General features: G+C 44.3%; 1 protein-coding gene across 1 annotated transcript in view; it reads right to left on the reverse strand.

Moving 5' to 3' along the window:
* The window catches only part of PDZRN3 (PDZ domain containing ring finger 3), a 241,105-nt gene that overhangs the window by 214,499 nt on the left and 14,378 nt on the right, over window positions 1-12,228 (reverse strand). The window contains exons 2-3 of the mRNA XM_042929990.1: window positions 9,977-10,063; window positions 4,381-4,488 (exon numbers count right to left, since the gene is read on the reverse strand). Of these exons, the coding sequence (XP_042785924.1) occupies window positions 4,381-4,488; window positions 9,977-10,063 (195 nt within the window). The remainder of the gene's footprint in view (window positions 1-4,380; window positions 4,489-9,976; window positions 10,064-12,228) is intronic.

Consider the following 12,228-nt stretch of genomic DNA (forward strand, 5'->3'; position numbering starts at 1 on the left):
TCAGCTGGCACTGGGCAGATTTTTCCAAAGGTTTCAAACTGTTACAAAGAACAAAAGCAAAGTTCCTTTAAGAAATGTGGTGGTACTGAGATATGAAGAGTAGTGCGTTGTCTTTGAAAGGGAGTTCATAAAGCAGACTAGGCTCTGAGGCAGAGAAACTAAACCACTGGGGTATTTATGGTACACAAAAGGTACTGTGGGGAAATTAAATTTCTAAAGAGGAGCTGACTACATGCAATCAAAGGTGAGGTGAGAAGTTATGAAAAGGGTCTGAGGCAGCTCATAATTAAGGACAGGGAGAAAACACACACACACACACACAATCACAAGGAAATACTGAGTAAGTTGGAACTTGCTGTATCTCAGTGTCAGATGTGAGGCAGGGTGGGCACAACAATCTGTCTGTCCCAATCCAAAGCAGACAGGAGAACACGGCATGCAAATATTGGGTGTGGGCTCCTGGAATAGTCAGGCTCCAAAGCTGTAGCTATGTGGGCTGGGAGGACACTTGATCAGAGGGGGCCCAAGACTTCTAGCCCCAGAATGAGCCAGCTCAGGCCTTCTCAGGCCTTGAGGGCCCCCAGACAGGAAACTCCAGCAGTCAGGCTACAAGGGGGGGGGGGGGGACACATTCACAGCTCTGCTCCTGAGCAACTCACTGTGCATCATAAGGTTTTGGAGTAAGATAAATCTCCACTCCAGTGATTCTCTCTGGTACCCCCACCATTCCCTGAGGTAGTACTGGAAATCTGTGGGGGCATTCACTGGCACAAGGATTGGGGAGGGGGCCAAGGAGGCTCCAAGTCCTACAATGCACACAGTCCCATGCAATGCACATTAAGCCTCCAATGCAACTGACACAAATCCTGCCAGACTTTTGTGAAGATAAAATAACAGACGTTTTATAATTATTGGAGTGGAGAACCTAACTTTGTTTCATATTTAAACACTAAGGGTTTTTTTTTTTTTCAGTTAAATATATACAGATTGTACACCCTTGTTCATAGCAGCATTATTCACAAGAGTCAAAAAGTGGGAGCAAACCCAGTGTCCGTCAATACGGAGATAAACGAAATGTGGTATAGGCATCAATACACAGTGGGAGAGTATTCAGCCATAAAAAGGAAGCAGATCTTACAATAGGGACGAACCTGGAGGATGAATCATGTCAGACGGAATGAGCCAGACACAAAAGGAGCAATACTGCATGATTCCACTTACACGGAGTGCCTACAGTAGTCAAATGCACAGAAACAGAAAATAGAATGGTGGTTGCCAGGAGCTGGGGGCAGAAAGAGCATGGAGTTGTTTCACGGGGGGGGGGTGGGGGGGGTGGGGGGGGGGGAGTTTCACTGAAGGAAGATGGGAAACCTCTGGAGATGGATGGTGGTGATGGCTGCATGACCGTGTAAATGCCACAGAAGGGTAAGACTAAAAATAGTTAAATGGTCAAGATTGGGTTATGTTTATTTCAGCACACATTAAAAATACACACACACAGGGGCGCCTGGGTGGCGCAGTCGGTTAAGCGTCCGACTTCAGCCAGGTCACGATCTCGCGGTCCGTGAGTTCGAGCCCCGCGTCAGGCTCTGGGCTGATGGCTCGGAGCCTGGAGCCTGTTTCCGATTCTGTGTCTCCCTCTCTCTCTGCCCCTCCCCCGTTCATGCTCTGTCTCTCTCTGTCCCAAAAAAAAAATAAATAAATAAAAAAAAATAAAAATACACACACACACAAACACGGAAGTGTGCAAGTCACAAGAAGACTGGACTTGGTTGTGCCAGAACTCAACCACAACCTGTTCACCACTGCAGAAAATTCAATCGCGGATGGCGACAGCGCTCCCAGTGCCAGAGTCCCCAGCACCACCTTCCCGCTCTGGCAGCCTCTCCAGCTGGTACATCAGGTTGGGTCTAGCAGGGGGCGCCAGCACCTGGCACCTTCAGGGTACCTTCCAACGTCACCGTATCTGCACACATACACCCTGATACGTGGGATTTATTATCAGTTATCTTCATTTTCACTTTTCTATTACAGTACATAGAGATCTTACAAGTAGGGGTGTATGCATCTATTACTTTCTTTGTAAATTTCATTTCACGACAGTATCGGGGGCAGTGAAACACTATTTGTTAGAAAAAAACTGAAGGGAGGCGGCCTGGCTTTGGTCTCAGGGAGCAGACAGCAGCAGCAAGAGCCTAAAGACCGCAGTAAAGCACGAGACTCAGTGAGTCTCCGTGGATTTCACAGAAGCACCCTTTCATGAGAATTCAAGTTCTTACGGGGAAGGTCTGCTGGTAGTTGGCCCACTCCCCCGAAAAGGAAGAAATATGGTAGGAAAGTAGAAAGCGCCTGACTCTCCTTGGTGATGAAACACAGGCACAGTTAAAATCATCAAATTCGTGCCCAGTAATCAACTCCGACACAGACGAGGTGAAACAGGGTACACTTTTTTCAGTCATGGGAATTACCGTATCATGTCAAAGGAGATCAGGGTTTAACAGAGAAGGGCACGGTGTGCCGATTGCAATGACACATATGTTGTTTCTCTGTTGCGATCATCCTTCTTTCCATCTCAACACTGGGACATGATTCATATTTTACATACTGTCCAAAAGGGGAATGTGACTTACCAGAAACCATCCTCAACATTTCAAATACAGATCCCCCCTCTGCCAAGAGAAAATCCTGCCCAGCTGTAGATTTCTCATTTGCAAAACATAAGAGCAATGAAATTCCATTACTTAGAGAAACTGGCTGTTCCACCAAACCCCTGGCAACGGAAGCTGTACTTATCTTTCTGAACAATAGCCTCAGAAAATGTATTCTTTCTCTCTCAGACAAAAAGAAAAAAAAAAAAAAAAAAAAAAAAGACAGTAAGTATGCCTTTGAGCTCTTGAGAAAGTGCTCTTGTCCAAGCCAATTTCTCTTCGGGAAAATCCACTCCCCTGACCTGGGAAATACAAAGACTGACCCTAAAACATGCAGTAAAAAGAGCTCCAAGTTGAAGAACGCTTCAAAAAGTCAATGGGGATGTAACAATATTAATAATGTCCTTAAAACAAAATCAAGTATCCCTTTAATACGTAAGTGACCACGATGTACCCGCTCCCGCAGAAAAGTGACTCTTAGACCCTAACATGTTCAGTTTGTTTTCCTGGTGACGTTTAACTGCATGTTTTCCTGAGGACATAAATGATCCTGAAGTGTTCTGCTTCGCACATGGCGGAATTCATTCAAACAAGAATGGAAAGCCAGACTTTGTTCTCTGTCTTCCCAAGGCTCCTTTCTCTGGGGAGAAGCATGTGGTCAAATTCCAGTGGGTTACATGAACTCCACTCATGGCTTATCTCATAGTTAGAGTTCCCACTCGGCCCAAAGTTTTGAAACGGACCACGAAAACACTCAAGAAATACAGACGCTACGCCAATGTGTTTGGAATACCAACAGTGCTGCTTTTCCTGTTCCCCGTTTAATGTGCCGAGTTACATGGCTACGGCCTTGGAGACTTTCTTGTGGGATTCAACATATTACCTAGGATTCTCCTATTTAGTTTTGTCCTCACAGGAGACCCAACCACTTAGTCCATGTATTTACCCATTAAAAGAGCAATCAAAATGATCAAAAAACAGCAGCAGAAAACAGTCATTTGTATCCAACTTTGCACCAAGAGCCCATACAAGGAGACAATGAGTAACTGTCTCCCTTTGGGCAACCTGGGGCATCTGAGGCCATCTATGTGACCCTATTCCAGTGTGTTGGATGGTGGGCCAAGAGATCTACCTCCTCCATAGAAAATCCACAAACCTGCTCTATAAAACCTTAAAATGCTCCATGAAGAACTGAATAGAGAGAGTTGGGAATGCTGTGAGTGACTATCCTATCAAACTTTGCCTGCACATCCCTGGACCATCACTTGGTAAAACCGGCAACAGAAGACAGAACGATGCATTTGTAGCAGTAACTGTGTGCTGCGAGCTGGGAGGACATGAGCAAGCCCCCAGAGCTACCACGATCTTACCCTGGGAACCAACGTGAACACCGACACAATGTGCACAACGGGTTGCTCATCTGGTTCTAACTAACAGACAACTCTCCAACGGCTTTCGCACAAAACTGTAACTGAAGCCCACAAAACAGATGCAAGGTTAAAGGAAGAGAGCCAAATTGTGAACATGACACTCATAATCTGGCTTCTCTATATTTAATAAAAACAAAAACTTAACACCAAGGCAATCAGCGCTCCATAAAGTCCCACACAATGGGAGAGTTCTCCTGCCCAACCATCAGGAGGGTTCAGGCCTCCCTCCCTGACCAAACTGAACCGGATGAAGACGGGATGGCATTCAGCCTATTAAAAGACACTGCCCAGCATTCACATACCTCAATAATCCTGTCATGAATTTGCAGGCCTCCGTCCTTGGCTGCGGGCCCACTGTCAACTATTTTGGATACAAAGATTCCTTCAGTGGACGATCCATCTTGGTTGTCCTTTGGGTTAAAAAAACACACACATGAATGCTAGGCATTAACTTGGTTAAAGCTTACACTCTTAAACTATGATGGACTCAAGCTTATGTCAAAAGTGGCAATGGGGTGAAAGCCCATCTGTTACCCTAATTTCTGTTTTAATCTAAAATTAATACATGCACATGGTACGATGTTTCAAAACCTATCAAAATGTGTAAGTCCTTGCTACCTCCTACCCAGTGTCCTTTTCCCCTTTATAGCATCTTTCAGCAGTTTCTATACCCTTTCCAAAACATTTTTCATAGATCACCTTTCTTCAACATGTATCTGTTCCTTTTTCATGCATACAAACAGGAGTGTGCTCTCTCAATTCTTGTGCACCTTGCCTCTTTCACGTAACTTCACAAATCTTAGGGACTTTTCTCCAGTCTTCCTTTCTACCTCACTCCCTTAAATGGCTGAACGGTATCCCAGTAATGGGATAGTAAGCAGCTTCCATTTGTCATTCTCAGAGACAATGATGTGTCTCATACCTTCTTCCAACCTGTACAATGAAATATCTTTTGCGGTATTTATCTAGGGCATATCCCTAGCAATGCAACTGGTGGTCCAAGGATATGTAGATTTGACGGGCATTGCCAAATTAAGCACTCGTAGCTCATGAGAGTGTTTTTGCATAGCCTCACCAGCACAAAGTACTATTAAAACTTTTAAGCACCCAACAATTTGATTGTGAAAATAGGTGTTTTATGCGTGCTCTGATTTACATTAGAAAAGCTCACCACCAGCACCCCAATCCTAATAAATTCTCATCTCCGATCTCAAATCCCTTTAGATCTTTCAAAGTCTGGACTGAAACTTTCTGGGAAAAGCGACGGCTCGCTGCTCAAACTCCTTCCTTTATTTAAAATCAAAAAGCTCCAACAAGCTCATAAAAAAAAAACCCTCACAGCTTGTTCATGAACTTCTTTCCAAACAGCACTGGGATGAATTCTCTCCAAGTGTGTGGATTAAATTTCTAGTGATTAACAGATGGATTTATAAGTTAAACGGCCCAAGTATGTGTTGTTTCCAAACAAAAGCATTTGAAAAGTAATTTCAGGATCTTCCACAGAAACTCCAAATTCTGGAGTTGCCATAAGGCCGTAAGATGATCTATTTTAAAAATAATTTCTGTATACAGAAATACATATAAATCCCATTTGTTAAAAAGTAACAATGAAAATATAAAATGTTTCTCTTTACACAGAAAAGAAAAAACCCATATTCTAAAGGAGAAAGGGAGGACTTTAACGTAGTTCAATCGACCGCTTCAAGTGAAAGAGCAATGGATAAGAATAAGCAAATGCACACTCTGTACCTCTTCTCTCTCTCCCTCCATCCTCACCCCTGTCTCTCAAACACACACACACACCCTATAAGGTCATAAGTAGGATTCGAAAGAAATCAAAATCACAACCTAAAATGAGCATTAAGTGTTTTCCCCAACATTTATCCCCCTGTGACAAAGATAGGTCTCCAAACTGACATCTGGATTCTATCAACACTCTTCCAAGAGAGAAGGGTCAGCGAGACTGTGGGTGCTGTGCTAGATCAGCCATCCTCAACAGGCAGCCCTGCCCAGCATCACAGCACCCTGCATGGGGCCACTGCAGACTAACCCTTCACTGTCTGGATTTCTCCCTGCCTTTCTCTCTCACAGCCGCCTCACTAATGCACTAATCCCAGCACATTCATGTGTCTCCCCACGTGCATATCTCAATTTTAAGTACACAGTTGGGCAACTGCTTCTATTTACTGACTACACGCTAGACAGCAGGCAGGTAGGGAGTACCCTGTGTCCACTGTTTCATCCTTCTAATAACTAAAAATGGTAAGTACTATACTATTCTCCATTTCATAGAGGAAAAACCTGAGACAGAGAGGTTAAATAACTTATCAGAGGTCACAGAGCTAAAAAGTAGCACAGGTCAGTTTCAAAACTAAAGGCATTCCCTTACACAAGCTCAAAGTGCAATACTGCCTCCTATGGAGAAAAATCTCAACAAGAAGCATTAATTCGGAAGTTCCACATTCCAGGCTATGGAATATTCCACTGGAGAAACCTGAAGAATCTCAATGGACCACACAGGATTTGATTTGTGGGCAATTGTGGGTTCCCTAAGAGGTGATGTCAATATACCCAATGAAAAGAGATCTGCACTCACTCTGAATTCGTTGCTTTGCATTTCTTGCCGGAAGAAGGAGATGGCAACAGGATTTTGATGTTGGTTTGTTTTGCAGAATACTACTTTGTGTACAAGTAATTTTTCTTAGGACAATCAGTAAGTTCAAGCAAAAGCAGAGGAACAGGCAAAAGCAAACAGCACAATTCAGGTTAAATTAATAAGACAGTGGTAGGAGGTGGAGAAAGAATGGAAAAAAAAAATACAGCAAGGACAAAATCCAAGAAAACCAAAGCAATCCCATCCTGGAAAGCTAGATGTGTCTCTTCAAAGACATTGCTCGATTCTTTGTTTGGCCCCTCTCTGAATACATTTTAAGTCCAAGTTATTTATCAAGGTGAACTAACATGGCTCGGGATTTGTTTTGTTTTGCCAGCTTGAGAAAAGGAACAATCAAAGGGATTGTTTCCATCAGAGGGGTACCTGAAGATGAAGAATACCCGCCAAAGGCCGAAGTGACAGGTTTGACACACCAGACTGGCTGCTGTGTCTGAAGGGATATAAGAATTAATGAATGAATGATGTGACTCTGCGAAGGGCAGTGCATCATGCAAGGAAAAGCCTCGTGTCAGCGCCCCCCGGCCGGGCTTATGTCACAACCCAACCAAGCATCTAACACAAGAATCCCTTGTGAAACGCACACGTCATGGGTACTGCCTTCCACTTCCAGTTACTAACAATGAGTGTGCATTGTTGCTCATCTTGGCTTTTTAGCGTGTTCTCAATGACCTGCCAGATTTCCAGGCAACAGTTCAGAATACATTTAGGGTTCATTATGCTATTTCTGCTAATCAGGACAAGTTTTTTAAAAACACTATTGTAACCACATGCATATGGAATTAAACTTTCCTCCAGGGGACATGCACGCAGTTCTTGAAAAAAGACCACAGGAACTAAGAACACTTATGAATGCTACAAAATTCATTCTGGCTTTCACTTCAATCAGCTTTTTAAAGGAGAAAGAAAAAAAAAAAGCACCTAAAACATGTACTTTGATAAGCACGAGAAAGAACCATATTCCAATGAGGCTGGGAGTGGCCTTTCTTCCCAGAGACGGACAGAAAATAAATACGATCTTCACGGCCTTTCACGTATCAAGTTCTCCAACCGTCCCCAAGACACAGGCATGCCTCTCCATTTCAAGCATTTTGCCAACCGTGGGCTCCTTTTTCCTACATATGCTTTGGTGAGGCAGAGAACAGACCTTCCTGGTTTGGGCTCTTTCTGCTGTGGAAGTTGCTGAAACATCTAACAGTGAAGTGCATCTTAGCTGGTTGAAGTCATTTCTTAAAACTATTAACAGTGAGTAAGGACAGGAGAAATAATATTTACGAGGCCAAACCAAGGACGGCCTCTGTCATTCGCCCTAAGCGGCAGAGCACAACACATTCTAAAACGAGTTGGGGAACACGGACCGCTCGTTTCCTGGGACCAATTACTTAGACATCCGAGCCCCTCCCTCAGCCCTTCCCTTTGCTGGAGAGTGTAGACTCCTGGCAGCAAGGACTCAAGCAGAGCAGCATTGCAACATGCTGCCAAGCTGTTCAGCCAAATGGCTACAGTCAAAAGGAAAAAAGTACCAACGGGACAGAATTCTACACTTTCTTAAGAAAGTCACCGAGACAAGGAGACAAACACAACCGTGTGTGCCCATCCCTGGGGCTCAGCAAAATGTCCCCACCCCTCTTCATTCTCACAGTTTAATCTCGTGGTCTGAAGCGTTCTTCTCTGTATGTATGTTTTATAGGACAGATAATGGGTCAGTCCGTCATTTAATGGCTACATATCACCTGTAAGTTAAGTTGTCATTTCTTAAAATTAACCCTGTGTGTTTTTGAAACTGTGGCTTTGGCCTAAAGCCAAGGGAACTCAACCCTCATTTCTCCTCACGCTAACTCCCCCATCTTCTCCCAGTCTCTTTCTGACCACTTCCTGCCTGCTCCTCTACTCTAGCCATGCTGAACTCTTTGCAGTTTCCCCAAATGCCAACTCCGACCCTATTCTAGGCTTTGCATGGGCTTCCTCAGGCCTGTTCACTTTCCTCTAGCTCAAGTGGTCTTCAAAGATGGGCCTATGCACAGCAGTGCACTGGAACGATCAAAGAACATACAAGAAATTTTATTCACACTCCCATTTTAATTTCATCTTTTAAAATGCTGCTTTTTGCATGAAACTTTTTTAAGTCACGTACCATAGTTCAGCAGTGAAAATATAATTTAGAGCTAACTAAATAAGCTCAATTTTTTACAGTTAAGAGCGCTCAACTAAATACAGTATATCTGGGCCCCAAGGGTGAGCCAGACCTAGGCACACAGTTTAGCCACATACAGATGCCTGGTATCTCCTTATCCTTCAGGATTCAGCTTAACATCTTCTCCGCTCTTTCTTGATCACCCTGGCCAGCGACACCCCTTGCTGCTTGGTCTCTACCACCTGCCGTGCTCCCATTTTTTTTCCTGCATCACATGTCCCCCAATCTGTAACTGTTATTATTTACCTGTTTCTTGCTTGATGTCCCCACCAGGACACAAACTCCATGACCACAGGGACCCAGTCTCCCTGGCCTCCACAGCATCTCCCAGCTCCTACCAAACAGCCCCTGTTCACGATTTTCTTTTCCTTCCCTTTGACGATTTTCCTTTTACACTAATAGATGAGGAAATGGCGAGCAGAAGAAACGAGCAACAGACGATGCACATTCAGATAACCCCACGTGAAAGGGGAGATCCTGCAACGCGCCCTTTGCCATGTCTGGTCCCCAGAGCCGTTTCAGCGGCCATTTTCCTCCCAGTTAAACCTACTGGTCTGAATTTGACCTCCTCTTTCTGGAGGGGGAGCTAATGATGAACGGGGTGAGCTGCAGTGGGAGGAAAAGCAAAGGGACGCAATCGTCTACAAATGAGGAACTGTCCCTAACTAATCAAGAGCTGACAGAGCAGAGCTCCAGAGCAGACTTGCAGGCACAGAGTCCCCGCTCCAGCTGGGTTACTCTGTTCCAACTGGCCGCATCTCACACAACGTTCTTCACTCAACTGCTACCCAACCAGACATGCCCCCTCCAAACCTAAACGGTTTAGATAAGCTGTTGTATTACTAGGACGATGCTATTTTAGGAGACCACAACTAAATAAAAACTCCTGAGGGTGAAGATGTTAGATAAACAATGAACTCCCTAATTAAAGAGAGCAGAATGAGGTGAGCGAGGTTTCTACTTCTCACTCCCCAAACCTTGACCCGTCTTCCTCCTACAGCAGGGAAAGGAAAAGTTTTAGTAATTAACATACCACACAAGGCCGGCCACCAATAATATTGAATCCCAGGGAGCCAGAGTCTCGATGTAGGACAAGAGTCAGACTTTTGGTTTCTTCTCCCTGTAGGGAACAGAGGAGTTCAAAATTTTATTTACAAACAGGGAATAAATGGTAGCAATTTCCTTTCTATCTAAGCAGACTCACGGGCTCTTAGCTCATCATTAAAACCCCACGTCTCTTGGGTAGTTTAAGCAAGGCAACTTTTAGGGCCCAAGCTGAAACCGTGTCCTGTGTTGAGGAGGTTACGAACGTTTCTAGATCCCAACCCTGCAGTGCCCGCATAAGAATGTCTGGCGATGTCCAGACATGCCTAATGAACATTATCTATCAATGACTCCTTGGTCTGCACACCCATCTTTCCTTTGACTGGCCCATCGCACGCCAACTGTCTAGACAGCTACTTTCTGTTTCTCAACCATCCTCAACAGCGCCATTCTTGTTTTGTCATGAGAGGTTCAAGGAGCAATGCTCTCGGAAGTCTGAGCACACGTATGGCCTGTCAATAGTCATCTGTGTTTGAGAGACTTGGGGGAAAAGCAGTCTGTGCAAAGTCAGACGCGAACGTGGAGGGGAAAGAGAAAAATCCTGTATCTTACTGCAAAGCAAGGGGGAGGGGGGCAATTTCACAAAGTAATTACTGTCCAGTCCACAGGAGATGCCGAGACGTTTAACAGAAAACACTCTGTTCAAAGGAGGGCTGGTCAATGTGAACCCCTTTAAATCAAACAAGCAGAAGTCACCCAGGCGGGTCTCACAGGCAATGGTGAACAGTCAGAAGGGACAGAGATTCCATGGCACCTCAGTGAACACTCTCAAGTAACAGACAGATGAATAAAAATAGGTTTAACCTTACGTGCACACTGTCATTAAATAGGCATTGACATCAACATTAACCTCATTGAGACACCGCTGAAATGTTTCCACTTATTTGAATGATACACAAAACTTTACACGTAGGGACTGCAGAGACGTGCAAACGCTTCACTCACGTTTTCTGTTTAAACATGGTATTAAACACTACATTTTTTAAGATATGACTACTTCGTTAGAAGCTTAAAAAAAAACAAACAAACCCGTAACAGCTTATGACAAAATAGATTTTGTTCTGATATTTACCACTTCCTGATCAAACCTTTGCCTTCTCCTTTTTCTGTGGAAATAAATGACAACATTTGAATGGCATGAAGGCCAAGCATCTGACCCAGCTACACTGGCAAGGGAAACCACTCTTTCTGACGGGCAGTCAATGGCTTTTCTGAAGCACTGCTCCATTTACAGCTAGAGTTGTCAACAAAGAACTGTGGTTCTGTATTTGGGCAGCAGAAATGTGCCCAACACTGGGGTGCCTGGGTGGCTCAGTCAGTTAAGCGACTTCAGCTCAGGTCATGATCTCACGGTTTGTGACTTTGAGCCCCGCATCAGGCTCTGTGCTGACAGCTCAGAGCCTGGAGCCTGCTTCGGATTCTGTGTCTCACCCTCTCTGACCCTCCCCTGCTCACTTTCTGTGTCTGTCTCTCAGTAATAAATAAATGTAAAAAAAAAATTTTTTTTAATGTGCCCAACAGAACCAAATATATATATATGTGTGTGTGTGTATATATATATATATATATACATACACACACATATATATATATATATGTGTGTGTGTGCATGTGTGTTTCTGTCTGTGTGTTTAAAGCTTTTGTTTTTTTTTGGAATGTTTATTTATTTTTGAGAGAGAGAGAGAGAGAGAGAGAGACACACAAAGCATGAGCGGGGGAGGGGCAGAGAGAGAGGAAGACACAGAATCCGAAGCAGGCTCCAGGCTCCGAGCTGTCAGCACAGAGCCCGACACGGGGTTCGAACTCCCGAGCCGTGAGATCATGACGTGAGCCGAAGTTGGATGCTCAACTGACTGAGCCACCCAGGCACCCCGTTTAAAGCTCTTAGTAACCACAACTGTTTCTCCTGCCTAGTGTACAGAATTTAAAATATTAGAATTTTTCAAAATTTTAAAACTGTTACATAAGCCTAAGCATCAATTATTAAAATCCTGTAAAAACAAAAATGACAATTTTTCATTAGAAAAAGACAGTCTTTAGGGGCACCTGGGTGGCTCAGTCAGTGAAGCACCCGACTTCAGCTCGGGTCATAATCTCAGGGTTCATGAGTTCAAGCCCCATGTTGGGCTCTGTGCTGACAGCTCAGAGCCTGGAGCCTGCTTCCAATTCTGTCTCTCTGTC

The sequence above is a fragment of the Panthera leo genome, chromosome A2 (assembly GCF_018350215.1).
Source record: "Panthera leo isolate Ple1 chromosome A2, P.leo_Ple1_pat1.1, whole genome shotgun sequence".
In the NCBI taxonomy this organism is placed as follows: domain Eukaryota; kingdom Metazoa; phylum Chordata; class Mammalia; order Carnivora; family Felidae; genus Panthera; species Panthera leo.